A 17,971-nucleotide genomic window follows, 5' to 3' on the forward strand; every position below is an offset into this window, starting at 1 on the left:
GTAGATGTGGATGGAGTCTTGTGTCAGGTAAAAATCCCTGCAACTGACAATAACTACAATGTTTTAGTGAAGGCTACTGGAACACAGAGAGCATTCCATCACTGGGCACCCAATGCCCAAAGGTGGCAAGCCCAGCCTAGGACGTGGTGGCCCACACAGACAGCTTGTGGGATGTATGTTTCGCACCAGGGTATTAGTTAATTAATAAGGCCAGCCATAGATGGTTTGAATCTCGGACGATTTAGCAGGAACCTGCCGAGATCAACTTGGGTACAACCAGCCTGATGGGTTTTACTTGCGTTATCGCTAGAGCTATAGCCGTTAGCAATATTCAATGTCTCGTCAATAGTTTGTGTTGATGGGGGAATCGTACACAGGTTGCAGGAAAGAAATTCGCATCCATCTGTTGCCGGCCTTCTTGTAGCAAAGATGTATACTCCAAGACAAATCTTCTTGTGACATTATCTATGTAGCAAATGCTGCAAAAATGTAGAAAGAGAAAAAAATATGCAAATATAACAAACTACGCAGTGCACACGAAAAAGCAGATTTTAACAACTATGTTTATTAATGCTTTCCAGTGTAGACAACCAAGTTAATGCTCACTATTGGTGTTTACTTTCCTTTTAGCTGGCATTGATTTGTAATAGGAATGCATCTCGCTTTGTTCCAAGCTGCTACATTCTTTGTGTGGATAAATTACCCCACACGACTCTAATCTGCAGCTGATGTAACTATAAAACACATTCTTTTCACAGGAAAGACAAGGGATTGACACAAAGACATGAGAGTCTTTGACTCAGAGGATATTTTTTTTCATACATTTTACGTAGGCAAGCTGTATTATTTGTTGGCCATGTCCTAGCATATCCGGAAATAATTAAAAGCAAACAGCAGGTTGAGCTAACACATGTAAACAATGGATTTGTGTCCTAACTACAGTCTCCAAGAAACTGAAGTTTACTGAAAGTGTGTGGAAAACACTATTAGTTACCCAGTCTGCCTGACAGGCATAAGTAGCAGATTTATGGAAAATGACGAGCTGCTATCAGATTGCTGGTGGAATCCTCATTGCATTTGGCCTTTTAAGTATTTTTTCAGGGGTCATAGCATTTTTTCCAGTTTTTAGTTACAAGCCTTTATTCATTGGCTGGAGTGTACGGATTGCTTGTCCTATCTGGAATGGTGCGCTGGTAAGACAACCAATAGCATGTTTATTATTTATTGCCTTTTTATACTACTCATTTTGCAAAGCAAAATACAAATACTGAAGACAATGCTAGTTTTAAGATTATCCCTAGACCTAAGAAATATTTAAGTTTATTGTGCTTTTACATAAAGCGTGTCAATGGATTTTCTTCGGAATTTTGTATTATAAGAATATATATATATATATATTTTTTTTTTTTACCAACATACTATTTTCTAAGAAGAGGATGTTTATGCATTGGCTGTTAAGGCCTCGTACACAGCCATCTCTCCTAGACACCTTTCCTCCTAGAAATGTTGCTTTGGCAGCAAAAACACTTGATGCTTGTAAACGCGTACAATGCGTTTAGGCGTGTTAAACGTTTAGGCATTAATTCATTTTATTGACCAGACTTATCATTTATTTTGGCCTTGCAAAGAATGAAGGCCCCATGCACACAGGGCGTTTTTACAGCTGCTGTTACCAGTGCCAAAAGATTTTTTTTTTTTTGCAGCTTAAAAATGTCTCTCTATGTTATTCTATGGGTTTATGCACACACGGGCCTTTAGGTAAGTGACATAAGCATTTTCAAGTATGGGACGTAGATGAAAAAGGCGCTGGTGATCTTTTATATTTACTGGAATAAAACTTGTTCAGGGTAGCACGTGTATTAAATATGTATTAAAAGTGCTTATTAGTGAATAAATTATTATAATTAAAGGTAATAGATATATTTTAAAGTGCACAACTCAAAATTAAAAAATATTTCTGTTGCTTATTGGTAAATAAATATATAAATAGTTATATATAAATAAATAAATAAATAAATATATTGTACATGCAACAAGCAAATCAATTATATAAATATATAATATTCCGTGCAACAAGCAAATAAAAGTGCTTAATAGTGCGTGCATAAAAAACTCATCAAATATAAACAGATATATTCGTGCTCTCCAGTGAAAAATAATTATATAGCAAGTGTCTCTGCAATTCGTGCAAAAAATATGCTCCTTAAAGTGCTTCAGGTGGTGGGGTGTGACACACGTGGCCTCTTACCAGCTTCCAATGAGTCACAATGACTCCCAACGCCTGTGATCCCTTTAATTGGGTGGATCAGACCTCTCCTCGATATCTTTTGGGATGGATATCTGCTCCTACATTAGGCATGTATGGACCATATAGTCCGCATAAAGATAAACAAAAAAAGCCTCCAATAGTGAAATATTGTATGCTTTATTTGAAAATTAATAAAAAGGTATACAGTTGGTCCCTTACTATTAGTTGTGCCCTCCTGGCACTGGGCAATTCGGCAGTACACAAAATCTTTCAGTAGTGGGGAATCGTATCCGAGGATCTGCAGCTTCCTCTTAGTTTTCCTCTCACTGTGATGTGTGCGGCGGTCGGCGAGCGTCCCTGCCTCTGCTACGAATGCCTGTGTGTTTTGCTTCCGGGTTTGTCAGTAACCACAATGCATTTCGCATCTGTGCGTCATCAGGCGGCCGCCTGATGACGCACAGATGCGAAATGCATTGTGGTTACTGACAAACCCGGAAGCAAAACACACAGGCATTCGTAGCAGAGGCAGGGACGCTCGCCGACCGCCGCACACATCACAGTGAGAGGAAAACTAAGAGGAAGCTGCAGATCCTCGGATACGATTCCCCACTACTGAAAGATTTTGTGTACTGCCGAATTGCCCAGTGCCAGGAGGGCACAACTAATAGTAAGGGACCAACTGTATACCTTTTTATTAATTTTCAAATAAAGCATACAATATTTCACTATTGGAGGCTTTTTTTGTTTATCTTTATGCGGACTATATGGTCCATACATGCCTAATGTAGGAGCAGATATCCATCCCAAAAGATATCGAGGAGAGGTCTGATCCACCCAATTAAAGGGATCACAGGCGTTGGGAGTCATTGTGACTCATTGGAAGCTGGTAAGAGGCCACGTGTGTCACACCCCACCACCTGAAGCACTTTAAGGAGCATATTTTTTGCACGAATTGCAGAGACACTTGCTATATAATTATTTTTCACTGGAGAGCACGAATATATCTGTTTATATTTGATGAGTTTTTTATGCACGCACTATTAAGCACTTTTATTTGCTTGTTGCACGGAATATTATATATTTATATAATTGATTTGCTTGTTGCATGTACAATATATTTATTTATTTATTTATTTATATATAACTATTTATATATTTATTTACCAATAAGCAACAGAAATATTTTTTAATTTTGAGTTGTGCACTTTAAAATATATCTATTACCTTTAATTATAATAATTTATTCACTAATAAGCACTTTTAATACATATTTAATACACGTGCTACCCTGAACAAGTTTTATTCCAGTAAATATAAAAGATCACCAGCGCCTTTTTCATCTACGTCCCATACTTTATATTGTTTTCACAATTAAAAGGGCAGCAGGTTCAGATATATCTTTAAAAAGAGCCAGGCGCCTTCCTATAATTTGCTATAAGCATTTTCAAGCTGCAAAAAAACCCAGAGCCAGTGGGTTCTGAGGGCCGGCGTTACAGCTGTAAAAATGTCTGACGCTTCTAAAGGCTGCTAAATGTGGCTTAACGCTGAATACGTGGCTGAATACATGTCATAATCAATGGTTTCCTATGAGAGCTCATTAATTTGAAAAGAAGTCACATCCAAGTCGGATCATGATGATCTGACTTGTGGTGTGACTTGTGTTCTGAGAAACATAAAGGGTAACCCCACACCATTTTCTTTTTTTTGGCATGAGGTCCTTTGAGACTTGTATGCATTTTGAGGGGAACCCCCACAGCAAAATCAAAAGAAAAAAAAACACAACGTGGCCCCCCCCCAACATCTATACCAGACCCTTATATGAGCAAGCAGCCCAGAAAGTCAGGAAAGGGGGGGGGGGGGGTGAATGAGAGCCCCAAAGCACCTTGTCCCCATGTTGGGCCCCCATGTGAATGAGTAGGTGGTACATTGCACCGCTACCCATTCGCCCCAAAAAGAGGCAGTGTTATGTAAAATAAGACAAGAAACAGTTTTGAGAAGACATTTATTAAAATTCTGCCTTCAGTCTTCTGCCTCCGGTCTTCTCCGCAGTTGCTGTCCTTTCCACTGCCGCCTCGGTCCTCCTCCGACGCTGTCTTCTGTCATTATGCCATCTCTGCTCTCTGCCAGTTCTTATATACTGTAGCAATGGGGACACCAAGATACCCCGCTCCATGTGAAGTCCTTGACGCTTTTTCCTGGCGTTGGTAGTGGCTTTGCAGCTTGTTTTTTCTAATGCTCTGTGTGCATGAGGCCTAACACTCAAGCGCTAATTGTGCCAAGTAATAATGCACGCTTATAAGCGTTTGGGCACGTCAAGCATTTTTTCTTACAAAACCCTGCTGCTCCTGGACGTGCTGGCAGTGGGTTTTCCGCCTCTTAACTCCTCTAAATGCCTCTGTGGATTTGACCCCAAGACTAGAAATGCTTCTTTAAGTTTGTGGGTTACCACAGTGCAAACCTAATGCTGCCCAGAGATTAACAGGTCTGTTGGTGATAATAAAACAGTGTCCAGTAAAGGGAATCTGTCAGGAAACTAAATACCTGAGTAATTAGCCTAAGGTGGAGCATACCATTCTCTGTGTTGCCTCATGCACACAGGTGCTTGGGGTTATACTGTACAACGAAAAACGTAAGTGTGTTTCTTAGCCCAGGAGCCACAGGTGTTATGTACAGCCACCCATAGAAACCAATGGCTGCACACGGGTATACACCTGTACTTGCTTGAACATGCACACGGATATGATTGTACACCTCTGAATGCAGACAGCCTGCGTCTAGGCCCATACGTCCATACACACACACAAGTCACACAAGGCTAGCTTATGTCCGCATTCAGCCATTAATTTCTATGGGGTGGCTGTACATAGCACCTGTCACTTCCAGGTGGGGCAGTATACCCACTTTTTATGTTGTATGACCCCTATGTGCATGAGGCCTTCAGCTCTTTACTTTCACTCATAATGAAGTTGAATTAGCTTACAAGGAAATTGGGTGGAGAGTAATTATCTATCGAAGAAAAATGTTGTCACAGTCCCCTGAGAATAAAATGGCAAAAGTAAACCAAGTCTTACAGATGGACCCTGTGGACGAGGTGGATAGAGATTTTAGTGTGCCCAAGAGTATCGATTAGATAAAATACAGATTATAAAAATCTAAGTTTTACTGAAGGCAAGATAGTAAAACATCATACGAGAATACAGTATCTAGAAGGTGTATTGCAGCACATCCTGTAATGCGATGGATCGACGCATTTCACCCACACTTTGGGCTTCCTCAGGATCCAGATTTGTCGCAGGCTTTCTCAAAGTATATATATATATATATATATATATATATATATACACCCTTAGAAATTCAGAAATGATGTAGTCAGAGCCTTTGCATGTAAAGCCTGGTACACACAATCAGATTATCGGACGAATATTCATACGTTTTTTGTTGCATGCTCGTCTCATATCGAAAGTGAAGAGGTTACTCAACATATGAAAATTCTCATACGACAGAATACAACTTCAGAAGTAATGTAATGTGTTGAATTGTTTTGTATGTGTTCTTTTGTTTCCGAGCATGCGTAGTCTTGCTCTTACAAATTTTTTCAGACGAAAAACTTTACTAATCAAATGAAAATCGGACGTTATGTTCATGAATGATAAAATTTTTATACCCTGTTTCTTCAATTTTTGACGCACGAAAAGTCGGAAATTGGCTGTGGAAAGCACTATACTAACGATCAGAAAATCGGCAGATTGTACGTTGTATGAAATTTTATTTCCGATTTTTTTATCGTGTATATGGGCCTTCAGATAGAGTGGAGGGGGATTAGAACACCTGTTTTGTTTTTTTGCTGTCTGTGAATGAATGGGCCCCAATTCCTGAAAACACAATCCAAAAGTTGGGGTATATCCTTCTGTAAAGCCTGGTACACACAGTTATGCCTCGTACACACGCAACGATTATCGGCCGACTGATCGGCCGACTTTTTTCCAGTGTTGTTGTGTTGGTTGAAATGTGGTCTAGACTGCACACAAATTTTCTCGGCCAACAAAAATCTACTTCAGAAGTGATGTCATGTGATGGTTTACTTTCCGTGTGTTTTTTCAGCTCTGAGCATGCCCAGTCTTTCTCATCAGATTTTTGTCTGCCGAAATCTGTACTGACTGACGGAAAATCAGCCATTGTGGTGACGGCCAACAAAAATTTTAGAGCCTGCACACCAGATTTTTTTCTGCCGAAAAGTCAGAGTCGGTTGTCGGAAGCATCATACTAACAAGCCGAAAAACGGGCGATCGGACGTTGGCCGAAAATTCAACCCAGCGGGCTGAACGAAAAAAAAAACAAAAACCTTACAGTTCAGGTCAGAGCCCCTGTAATCACAATCTGATGTTAGTACAGCAATCTCCCCTGCTGCACTATTGTGTTCTGACAGGGGGACTGCCCCCAACCAGAAGGCTGGTGTAGCTGCAAAAGGGATTGGGGGGTTGTCCGAAAAGGTTATATAGGCATGATAGTTAGGTATCAACAAACTTTTGGCCTTATATAATAAAACTATGCCACCTATACTGGATGCTATTATAAACTTAGTGACCTCCACATATAAAACAAAATTCCATAGATTTCAAGTATTATTTCAGTTATATTAAATGACGGTTTTTACAATTAAATTATTGTAGAGAGTTTTGTTTACCTGGGTGCCATACAGTTTATGTCAGGTGTAATTTTTAAGCTGCTGATGTGTGAGCTTCGATCATGTGCCTGCATTTCATTTATTTTGATTTCCTCTCCTACTTGTTTTCATCTATCATGACCACATATTTTTGTCTATCATGATCAATACCAAAAGCACCTTTTTTACTTTGTAATCCCAAAGCAGTTCTAAAATGCTGATGATCTACCCATTTAAGATCTACTCATTATACTCAGTTACTTGTTTAAAAACCCTGCATAACATTACTAGAGAGCAGAAGTTAGTGCGCCTTGCCTTGGCTGATATATTAGGGTATACTGATTTAAAAGATACTGCATTTATTTTTAAACATTGAGTGCTCCTGTAAATCAGCACATTCCTCACATTTCTATATTTACTGAGCTATAAACATAAAATTTATTACTCAGAATCTTGGAAACTGCAGAACATTTCTAAGAAAAATTAGGCGAGATCCTATGTACAATTTAGAAGTACTAAACCAGGGGTGTCCAATCTGTGGCCCAAGGGCTGCATGTGGCCCATGACAACTATGACTGCGGCCCAACACAAAATCATAAACTAACTTAGAAATGTTACTTTTTTTTAATGTTTTGCAAAAATGCATTTACACTTAGCAAACACATGCAGCAAAAAAAATGTCACTTTGTTGGACTAATACATTTTATCTTCCCAAAGAAAAATATGCCATTCTTCGCAATCATACCTCATTCACGTCATCAGTTTTCAGCAACATCTACAGTATATTTGTGAACAACTATTTGCAAGGATGAAGTACACCATGGGAAAAATTTGAACCAAAATATCTGATGAGCACCATGTGAACTCATTGAGAATTATTACTCCTTCCATCAAACTAGATATTGATGCATTAGTTTATCAAAAACAGTGTCAAATATCGCACTAGTTTTATGTTTCCCTCTTTTAATTTTATAATAAAAAGAAAATTCCAAAAAAATTAAGTTTTATTACTCAGATAAGTACATTATCTGTCCAATAATAGGTAGATAGGTAGTGATCTGCCCAACTTTTTCTGCTCATCAGGTATCCTAATTGTTAGTGTATTTTATGTTAGACACCCCTGTACTAAACAATCATAATGAATGAAAAATGTTGATCTTCTGGATACTGCACATTGGATGAGCTTTTCAAACAATGGTTTCCAAACCTATCTGATATTCACCTTCTGCTGCAAGTGTTTTGTGCCCATATGCTGGCAAATTGTTGCATGATTATTGCTTTATTGTTCAAATCATTTGGCAATTTCTGTTTTGGTTCCATAAAAGAAAACTCTCATATTGATATGAGATAATAATAACAATAAAAATAACAGGCAGCCCAACCAGTATCTTATACTTCCCGTCCCTCCCCTGCTGCTGCGTTTAGTCACCAGTAGTAAAGAAGATGATTTGTTATTTGGGGCTATGGGGAACATATGTTTTACTTCACCTACATGACACCTATGTGGCAATGCTGGTGCTTAGTAAATGGCCACACAGTCATATGGTTGCATGGAAAGAGCCCTGTTCAAGTTCCAAATCTCCAACTTTCTTTGCTTCCAGTTGCTAAACAGTGGTGAAGGAGCCAGTGTAGGATGCAGGAGTGTTGGAAGCAGATGAGGTTCTGCTTTATTTCTGTGCTAACCCACTCTTTTTGTTTATACTGACATTCCAAAGAGTTTAATGGAATCTGTCCTGCATGAATGGTAACACTAGAGTGGTGAACCAACGCTTGGCAGGAGCCCAGGCTGAGGTTGCCACACTCACTATCACAGGATTTTATGGATGTGTGGCATTAGGGATCTTTCCTTCCTTTCCCTTTAGTGGCTGTAGGAGCTGGGATGAGCTCCATCCCTTGCCAATACTCTTGCAAATGGATGCAGAATTACTTGTGCTATTCCCCATCTTGACCTGAACCTGAGCGGCACACCAATTTTTTGTGGGTCACAGTGAGTATGTCCAGTGAGCCTGCTCAGTTCCAGGAGATCTGTTTTATATCCTATTGAAACAGATGTCCAATCTCCCTGCACTGTTTGCACAATGTTTAAATATTTAGGTAAACACATGCTTTCATATATATCCTTGTGTGGTCTTTTGTAAAGTGTGGCCTGGCAGGAGCCCAGGCTGAGGTTGCAACTCTCACTATCACAGGATTTTATGGCTGTGTGGCAATAGGGATCTCTCTTTCCTTTCCATTTAGTGGCTGCAGGAGCTGAGGCGAGCTCCATCTCTTACCGGCACTCCCGCAACAGATGCAGAGTTATTTGTGCTATTCCCAGAGATGTATAGTAACGAAGTAGAACTACTTAAGTACTGTACTTAAGTACCGAAATGCGGTATCTGTACTTTCCTAGAGTAGAATTTTTTTCTCCTACTTCTACTTTTACTTCACTACATTTTTTTGATGATTTCGATACTTCTACTCAAGTATTTTTTTTTTGTGCTGCATAGTTACTCGTTACTTTTAAAAAAATTACCACTGCCAGAACAGTAGATGGCAGGTTGCATAAAGCTCAAAAAAATGTGTATAATGTCATTTGTAAATCAGCGCATACGAAAATAAAGGCTGTGTATAATAAAAGCTGCTATACCAAATCTTTCCAATAAAAAGAAAATATGAAACAAACAAATAAATTGTGCTACAGCGCTTAAAGTGCATCAAGAAACTACTAACAAACACAACTTGGCTGTGCGAATAAAGTGCCTGTGCAATCGATATAATATCATTGTTCCCCCCAGTGCCCTGCCCACACTCCACACAGTATCAAAAATAAAGTGACATGAATGTGCTAAAGCCTAAATGCAGTGAAAATAATTATTCCCACAATGTAACAGTAAATTCAATTCATATAAAATATGACAATAAATCACAATAAAATAAGTTATGAAATAAGTTAGGTCAGGTGCGTGCAACAAGTTGAAGTGTGTAAACCTATCTATAACGAAAAGTCCATAAATGAATTCCAGTGTGCAAATCTAAAGTGTCACTTCACTTGTCAGATGCTTCCACCTCCTTCAGTGCTCGAGTGACCGACCAACACACTTAATGGTGGTGGCACTGGTGGATAGCGTCTGGGTGGCACTGTGGCACTGACTGCACTGGTTCAAAAAGCCATATATATTTAATTATTTCAATTCTCAATCTCATAGGTCCTCTCCTCATAAGATATTAATAACTTAAGATTAGGTGATGAACTTCTTGGCGGCCCTGGCAGGATGACGGGGACACCCGCCACTTCTGGAGCCGAGCCGCTGTGATTCCCCAACATGTGACAAAGTGACAGCCAGGAGATCTAGTGGCTAGTAGTGCTCAACAATACTGCTTTTATATATAAAAATTAAATAAAATATACTGACTCACAATTTAGTAGTAGTAGTAGTAGTAGGTAGCGTGTAGCAGTAGGCAGCACAACTCAATTCAATCAATCCCACAGCCTCGCTCGCGCCGCGGCCCGCGGAATCACTGTCATGATCATCAAGTTAAGACCGCACTGGAGGAGCCATGCTGCCGTCTTCCCGCTCGAGGTCTCTGCCTCTAAACGTGTTGTGTGTCACTCAGACTCCACCCCTTAGGGCCCTTACTGAGAGGAGTTGTGACGCGGGCGGCGGGACGCGGGAGCATTTTCTTCGTTATCTCATCTTCTTCTCTATGAGGTGAGTGAGGTGGACCATGGAGAGGGCCTAATCCTTGCCATGGCAAATGTGCCATTTGAGAATCAAATAATCAATATAAAATATTAATATATTATATACACACGGGTCATGGGTGGCTTTTTTGAACCAAGAAGAGTGAGACATGACGGCTATGATGATTATCCGACCATCCATGGTCCATGGACCATAAGTGTTGTGTTGTGGTGTGGCCTGTGCTTCCTGCGGCCTGCCTCTGCCTGTGCTTCCTGCGGCCTGCCTCTGCCTGTGCTACCTGCGGCCTGCCTCTGCCTGTGCTACCTGCGGCCTGCCTCTGCCTGTGCTTCCTGCGGCCTGCCTCTGCCTGTGCTTCCTGCGGCCTGCCTCTGCCTGTGCTTCCTGCGGCCTGCCTCTGCCTGTGCTTCCTGCGGCCTGCCTCTGCCTGTGCGGCTGTGCCTGCCTCTGCCTGTGCTTCCTGCGGCCTGCCTCTGCCTGTGCGGCTGTGCCTGCCTCTGCCTGTGCTTCCTGCGGCCTGCCTCTGCCTGTGCGGCTGTGCCCGCACTGCAGTGGCCACTGGCAGTGGCACTTGACTTGAGCAAAGCAAATGAGCACTACTAGTGTGAAGGACAGGTGGTGGAAGCATGTTCTGACAAGTTCTTGTAATGAAAATAATATAGACAGCTTTTTGAACCAGTGCAGTGCCAGTGCTACTACTAAGGTGAGAGGCAGAGAGAGAGGCTATCCAGTCCACCACTTTACTTGAGCAGATCACAGAAGAAAGGTGGAAGCATCAGACAGCAAGTGACAAGCACTTCTTAGATTGCACACTGGAATTCAGTTATGGACTTTTCGTTATAAAGTTTAGTTTACACACTTAAACTTTCACCTAACTTATTCACAATCACAACTTATTTTATTGTGGTATTGTCATATATATTTTATATGAATTACATTTACATTGTGGGAATAATTTGCACTGCATTTAGCACAGACATGTCACTTTATTTTTGATACTGTGGGCGATGATTTTGAATACAAGAAGAATATATATATATATATATATATATATATATATATATATATATAATTGCAGGCACTTTATTAGCATTTATAGCACAGCCACTTTGTTAGTAGTTTTTGATGCATTTTTCACTTTAAGCGTTGTAGGTTTGATGAAGCTGGCCTGGCACATCATCATCAATTGAGCGAATCAAATCAAACCGCGATTAAGAAGACTGCGCATGCTCCTGTTCTGCCTTTTGATCAGCTGAAAAGATGGACGAACCAAAAACACCACCTTCCACCCCTGGCCCTTCAACTTCAAGTGATCTGCCTGGCTGTGAGAGTGAGAAAGCTCAGGAAGGAGACCCCCCCTGGCTTTAAAAGGTGGATGCTTTAAAAGGGGAAGGGAGGGACATACTTTATCTGTTTTTTGTTTACAAAAAGTTACAGCCTAAGGAATTGTGATTGTCCTTTAGGTTAATCATTTGAATAAATAATTTGAAATAATAAAAAACAATATGATGTTCAAACTTTTGACTTCTTTCTTTAATAACTACATAACACAGTACTTTTACTTCTACTTTCAGTACTTGAGTAGAAATTTTTTTTTCAAAACTACTGGTACTTTTTACTTTTAGTACTTAAGTAGCAATTTTTTTGAAAAAACTACTTGCAATACTTAAGTAAAAAAAATGTTGAATACTTTAGTACTTCTACTTAAGTAACTTTTTCTGCGAGCACTTCCACTTCTACTCAAGTCACTTTTTGATCGAGCACTTGTACTTTTACTCAAGTAGAAATTTTGAGTACTTTATACAAGTCTGGCTATTCCTCATGTTGATGACCAAGCCTCAGGGACACACCAATTTTCTGTGGGTCACAGTTGCTGAACAGTGGCGAAAAAGCCAGTGTAGGATTCAGAAGTGTAGGAAGCAGATGAGGTTCTGGTTTATTTCCGTGCTAACCCACTATTTTTGTTTATACTGAATGGAGCCTGTCCTGCATGAATGGATGTACGGTACACCTAGAGGGGTATACCAAGTGCTAAGATGTGTCTGTGATACCATAGTCCTTGTTGTTTACATTTCAGCAACTTTACAGTAACTTAAATGTCTTAAAATCTGTGATTTAGACTGCTCAGTCTGTCTATGGCCTGTAAAGGGTTTTCAGCTTGTATTCTGTAGGCACCAGGTTTGGGGTTGAAAATTGTCCAGTTGAACTGGACAGTTCAGTTTTTATAACCACTGTGTGGTTCTTTTATTAATGGCTATCCCATAACACCCATTATGACTGAATGCCCGGACCAATTTGTCAGTTTTACAGCAGCATCTTGCTTTGCCACAAGCCACTGTTCCCGTTTTCCCAATCAGTTTCTATAGACTAAAAGCTGGCAACCTCAAGCAATGCTTGTTTTTGAACAAATATTATTGAATTTGATCATTTCCGATATTACTTTTATTTTTGTATAACAGAAATGGGCTTGTTTCCAGAAACATCCTGTGTTCTTTTTACCTACAGACTCATTCAGATTTGTTTATATAGATCGTGCATTGGCGTCATTGGAATTTGAAAATCCTGTAGCATATGGCCAGTTGGCCACCAGATTTCATCTCTAAGCTTTGGCAAAATGAAAGTCACAATGCATATTTTATATAACCTAAGCACTGCTGGCACATATTTAAGTAATAAGTGCATCTATAGTGTACATGCAAGCAAATTCCTGAGTCTGCAAGGCTTAATATGAAGGACAAAAATCTACAATAGTGGTCCCTAACCTTTTTTTTTGAATCACGGAACCCTTTAAGAAACTGATGAAAGCTATGGATCCCCTTCCCAGGAATATTCACATAAACGCAACTTTGCATGCATTGAAAATATGTAATTAATTAAAAAAAAAACTATTGCCTCATACATATATGACATACACATTTGGATAAAGTAAACAATCTTAAAGGGTAACTCCACTTTCGTAGCGAAAAAAATAGCAAATAAAGAAAAAAACAATATAGCGTATGCAATTGCGACACCAATCATATTATGATTAAATATTATTAAAAATGACCTTTCCTTTTCAATCTGCAGCTGTTGTAATTTTCTGGAAATGCAATGCAATATGGCTACCTGGAGCTGTTCTGTACACAGAATGTATACTGACCACACCCCAGAAACATCATTTCCTGCTTGTGTGTTTGGCTCACCAATTTTCCCAGAAGCCTGCCTACGATACAAGTCAGATTTCTGGCATCCCCTGCAACAAAAAATGTCATTTTTGGTGAGGAACACGTCTAAAGGGATGCAGGGCCAGCAGCTTTCCTCATTAGAGCCCTGCAGCTGCCACAGCTGATAGATAATTATGAAACCACTCGCATTAGGCCCACTCAACACAGAGGCACAGAGGAACAAACAATGATTTCTTCAGAATAACAAATGGTAGGAATCTGCAACAAAGTTTGTTAAAATCCCTGCAATGTACAGAGATCACCCAGAGGGGAATGTTTTTTTCTCAACAAAAGTGGAGTAATGCTTTAAGTTCTTTTAACCACTTAAGCCCCGGAAGATTTTACCCCCTTCCTGACCAGGCCCTATTTTGCGATTCGGCACTGCTTGACTTTAATGGACAATTGCGCGGGCGTGCGATGCTGTACCTAAACGACATTGACGTCTTTTTTTTCCCCACAAACAGAGCTTTCTTTTGGTGGTATTTGATCACCTGTGCGATTTTTACTTTTTGCGCTATAAACAAAAAAAGAGCGTAAATTTTGCAAAAATAACAATATTTTTCCCATTTCTTTTATATGAAATTCCCCAAAAAAATGTAAAAATCAAAACTTTTTAACATTTTAGGCCAATTTGTTTTCTGCTCTATATGTTTGGTAAAAAAAATCACAATAAGCGTATTTTTATTGGTTTGCGCAAAAGTTATTGCGTTTACTAACTAAGGGAAAGATTTTTGTAATTTTTGTTGTTTTTTTTTAATGAGTAATGGCGGCGATCTGCGATTTTTTTTTGCGGGACTGCGACATTGCGGCGGACAGATCGGACCCTTGACTGACATGTTTGACACTTTTGGGGGTACCAGTGACATTACTACAGTAATCAGTGCTATACATATGCACTGATACTGTAAAAATGACACTGGCAGGGAAGGGGTTAACTTTATTGGTGATGCAGGGGTTAAGTGTGTCCCTAGGGGCGTGATTCTAACTGTAAAGGGATGTGGCTAGTGGTGTAACAACAGAGACATACGATCCTACATAGCAGGACCGTATGATCTCTGTTCTTACACAGGGGAGAATGACAGGCGGCTTTGTTTACATCAGCCGCCTGCCTTTCTCCCTCTGCACTGGACGATCGCGAGTGACCGGCGGACATCGGGTCCACCGGTCACACGCGCGGGGATGTGCAGGAGCGAGCAGGGGCGGGAGCGTGTCTTCTGGCGATGCACGCTCGCCCCTAGAGCCTCACAGGCTAGCCTGTGAGGGGCTGAATACCGCAGTAAATATACTGTGGGCGGTCGGCAAGTGGTTAATGCAAAAAGTGATGGCCACTCATTACAAAAAATAAATACAATAATTTTTGCAAAATAAACAAAACTATTTTAATTCTGCTCAAATCTACTACTACTACTACTATAAAATGAGAATTAGCACTTGCTATGAAGGAGTGATGCAAGGTGAGAGAACAGAGAACAATGATGCAAATTTATTTATGGTAAACATGGGCCAAAAAAATGAGTAAAGAGATGCTTTGCGGTCATTGCTATGAGCAGGGGCAGGGTGCATTTTCTTTAATTTCTTTCAATGGGAAATCATTGACTGGGATACTGGGGAGGGCTGTATAATAAATGTAAATGTTATTTTTTATTTCACCCTTACAAAAAAAATCCATGGACCACTTAGGGGCCCACTGACCCCAAGTTAAGAACCCCTGATCTAGAACATTTAATATATAACATATACCGCAGATTATAATTGTAGCACCCTCCTAGGTAGGTGCTAGGTAAAAGCATTGCTTTGCTCTGCCTGCTTATCAGTGGAGCCTGATTGTTAGTTTTGCCTGTTGCATGTGTCCATGTGTGATTTATCTGGTCTGAGGGAGTGTCCCCACTTTATCCAATAGGGGAGCCTGTTGGACAGTGGAGGAAACCCAGCCAGTAACACACGGACTTTTGTGACTATCTCAGTGGGTTGGCACAACAGCGGTGTATCCTGGGATATGTACGGGCACATGTGATAGGGCGTCTTTGGGTGGGAAGTCAGGTCCCAGGAGGAGGGTGACGTCCGTCTCTCCTCCTGTCAGAGAGGAAAGTGGTCACAGCCAGGCAGTTGGCCTATTGGGCCAAGTGTGTGATGCTGAGCCAGGACGTCCAGGGGACTGACGAGTGGAGCTAAAGGCAGAGCAACCCAGGGAAAAACAGTGTCCGTGAATACCGGGAAGCTTGACAGGGGTCTGCCCAGGAAGGGGACCGCTCTGGTGGGGAGTCAGTGGACAAGGGGCTAGCATGCACGGGAAGTGAGAAAAGGGGTGACAGGTTAGGACCCCGAAGAGGAATTAATTTAGAAACATATTTTCTACTTCACTTCAGTAGCAATGTGAAGCAGTGGCCTTGCCGCACACGCTACAGTCAGTTGTCGTCAGAAATTGTGCATAGTTCAAGTTGGAATATTCCACTCATCCCTTCTCCCATCCAAGTTCTACAATAAAACACAAAAACCAAATCCCCTGGACTGTTCATTGTCTGAGCCAAGCGATAAAGTGATACGTTTTACAGACTGTTGCTATGGGTAACCCAGGGAATCCAATCTCAGCAGCTCCCTAGGGGGCAGTGCTACATAATACTCCACGGTGCAGCTGTATTGTGACTGTATTAGGCTGCACAGATAAAATATGTTATCGGGTATTAAAAATCATTATTTGGACCTATTTATTTTATCAAATTGACATTCTTCCATTTTACATTTAGTTCTGTTTTTTTTTTTTTTACTTTTTACTGTTAGAGGAATGTTGACCAAAACGTAAACCCAGTTCACAAATACTGTATATTTCTAACTTCCTTACCAAGTTTCTTTGTTAAAGACGTTAATAAAGGAAACCTCCAAGGTTTTCTAAGTACGGTAGCTTATAATGATAAGCTAACATGACAAGCAAACCTGCCAAGGGTTCTTGTTGTACTATGAAATAATCATTTAGCTACTAAACTATGTTTCCACTGCTGCTAATAGAATAGAAAGGAGGTGTTATTCGTAGCATAGCATTCATTCATTCATAACAATATTCATTTTTTATTTTTCAGCTAGCATTTCTAACTACCACAAAACATTACGGCAATGTCAGAGAGACGTAGACTTATTGTTCTTTGTCTTAAAGTGGAGCTCTACCCAAAAGGGGAAGCTCAGCTTGTCTGCCCCCCCTCCTTTTTCAAAGCCACATTTGGCACCTTGTGGGGGGGGGGAGTGGGGTACCTGGTTTTGACAGGTACCGGCTTCCACTTTCTAATGAGTTTGCCATGGCAAACTCAACTGGAAGTTTGGCCCTCGCCGCAGCCAGTCCATTGAGAAAGTGCAGCACGATTCTCACGTCCACAGAAGGAAACCAGCTGTAAATCCTCAATGCTGCACTGCCGGTTTCCCTTACCCAAGATGGGTAAGCCAACACCAGAGAGCAGATTCAAGAATCGGCTTGGGTGAGGACACCACGGGATCCCTAGACAGGTAAATGCCCTAATAGTAAAAGAAGGAAGCTACAGTATTTGAAGCTGCTGATTTTTAATTTTTTGGTGGGAGGCTGGAGCTCCGCTTTAATAAGGTCTCATACACATACTGTACATACTTTACATACAGGCATCAAGTTACTGTGATTTTGAGAAGCACTTAACGCTAAATGTGATATTCTCATTTGAGAATTATAGTCACTTGGCTGTATAAAGTTTTGTGATTTGAGCCTAATGGATGATCCTCAGCCGCACTTTGTTTTAAATGCTAAGTACATGTTTTATACCATATTTCTTGATATGCCCATGTTTAGGGGGCAACATGAAATATAGTATAAAACACTATCCCCAAACCCCAGCTACCGCCACTTTAACTGAATCACTAGGTACAGTTTCTCAACAGAATCAAGTTTTTTTTTTTTTAATAAATTTGGCTGGGCTGTAGATTGGCTTTGCTACTACAGTCCCTTCATCCAGGCCTGGGTTTGCTTATAAACATTACTACAAGTCCCATCTGCCACAGTGGCAGATTGGACTTGAAGAGAATGCACCCTTACCGTTCTGTAGTTCAGTGGCACTTCCAGCCCCAGGTCCATATCCCTGTACAGGCTTGAGGCTAGGGGAAAATTTATCAAGAGCCTGTGTACTTTACCTACAATACACTGATCATGGGTGCAATG

At 40.6% G+C, this 17,971-nt stretch overlaps 1 protein-coding gene across 1 annotated transcript in view; it reads left to right on the forward strand.

Annotated features, from left to right (window-relative positions):
• Nucleotides 1–971: 971 nt before the first annotated feature.
• Nucleotides 972–17,971, forward strand: part of TMEM212 (transmembrane protein 212) — a 43,172-nt gene continuing 26,172 nt past the window's right edge. Inside the window, exon 1 of the mRNA XM_082249872.1 lies at nucleotides 972–1,193. Within this exon, the coding sequence (XP_082105998.1) occupies nucleotides 1,035–1,193 (159 nt within the window). The 5' untranslated portion in view covers nucleotides 972–1,034. The remainder of the gene's footprint in view (nucleotides 1,194–17,971) is intronic.

The sequence above is a fragment of the Pelophylax lessonae genome (assembly GCF_965119305.1).
Source record: "Pelophylax lessonae genome assembly, chromosome: 3".
In the NCBI taxonomy this organism is placed as follows: Eukaryota; Metazoa; Chordata; class Amphibia; order Anura; family Ranidae; genus Pelophylax; species Pelophylax lessonae.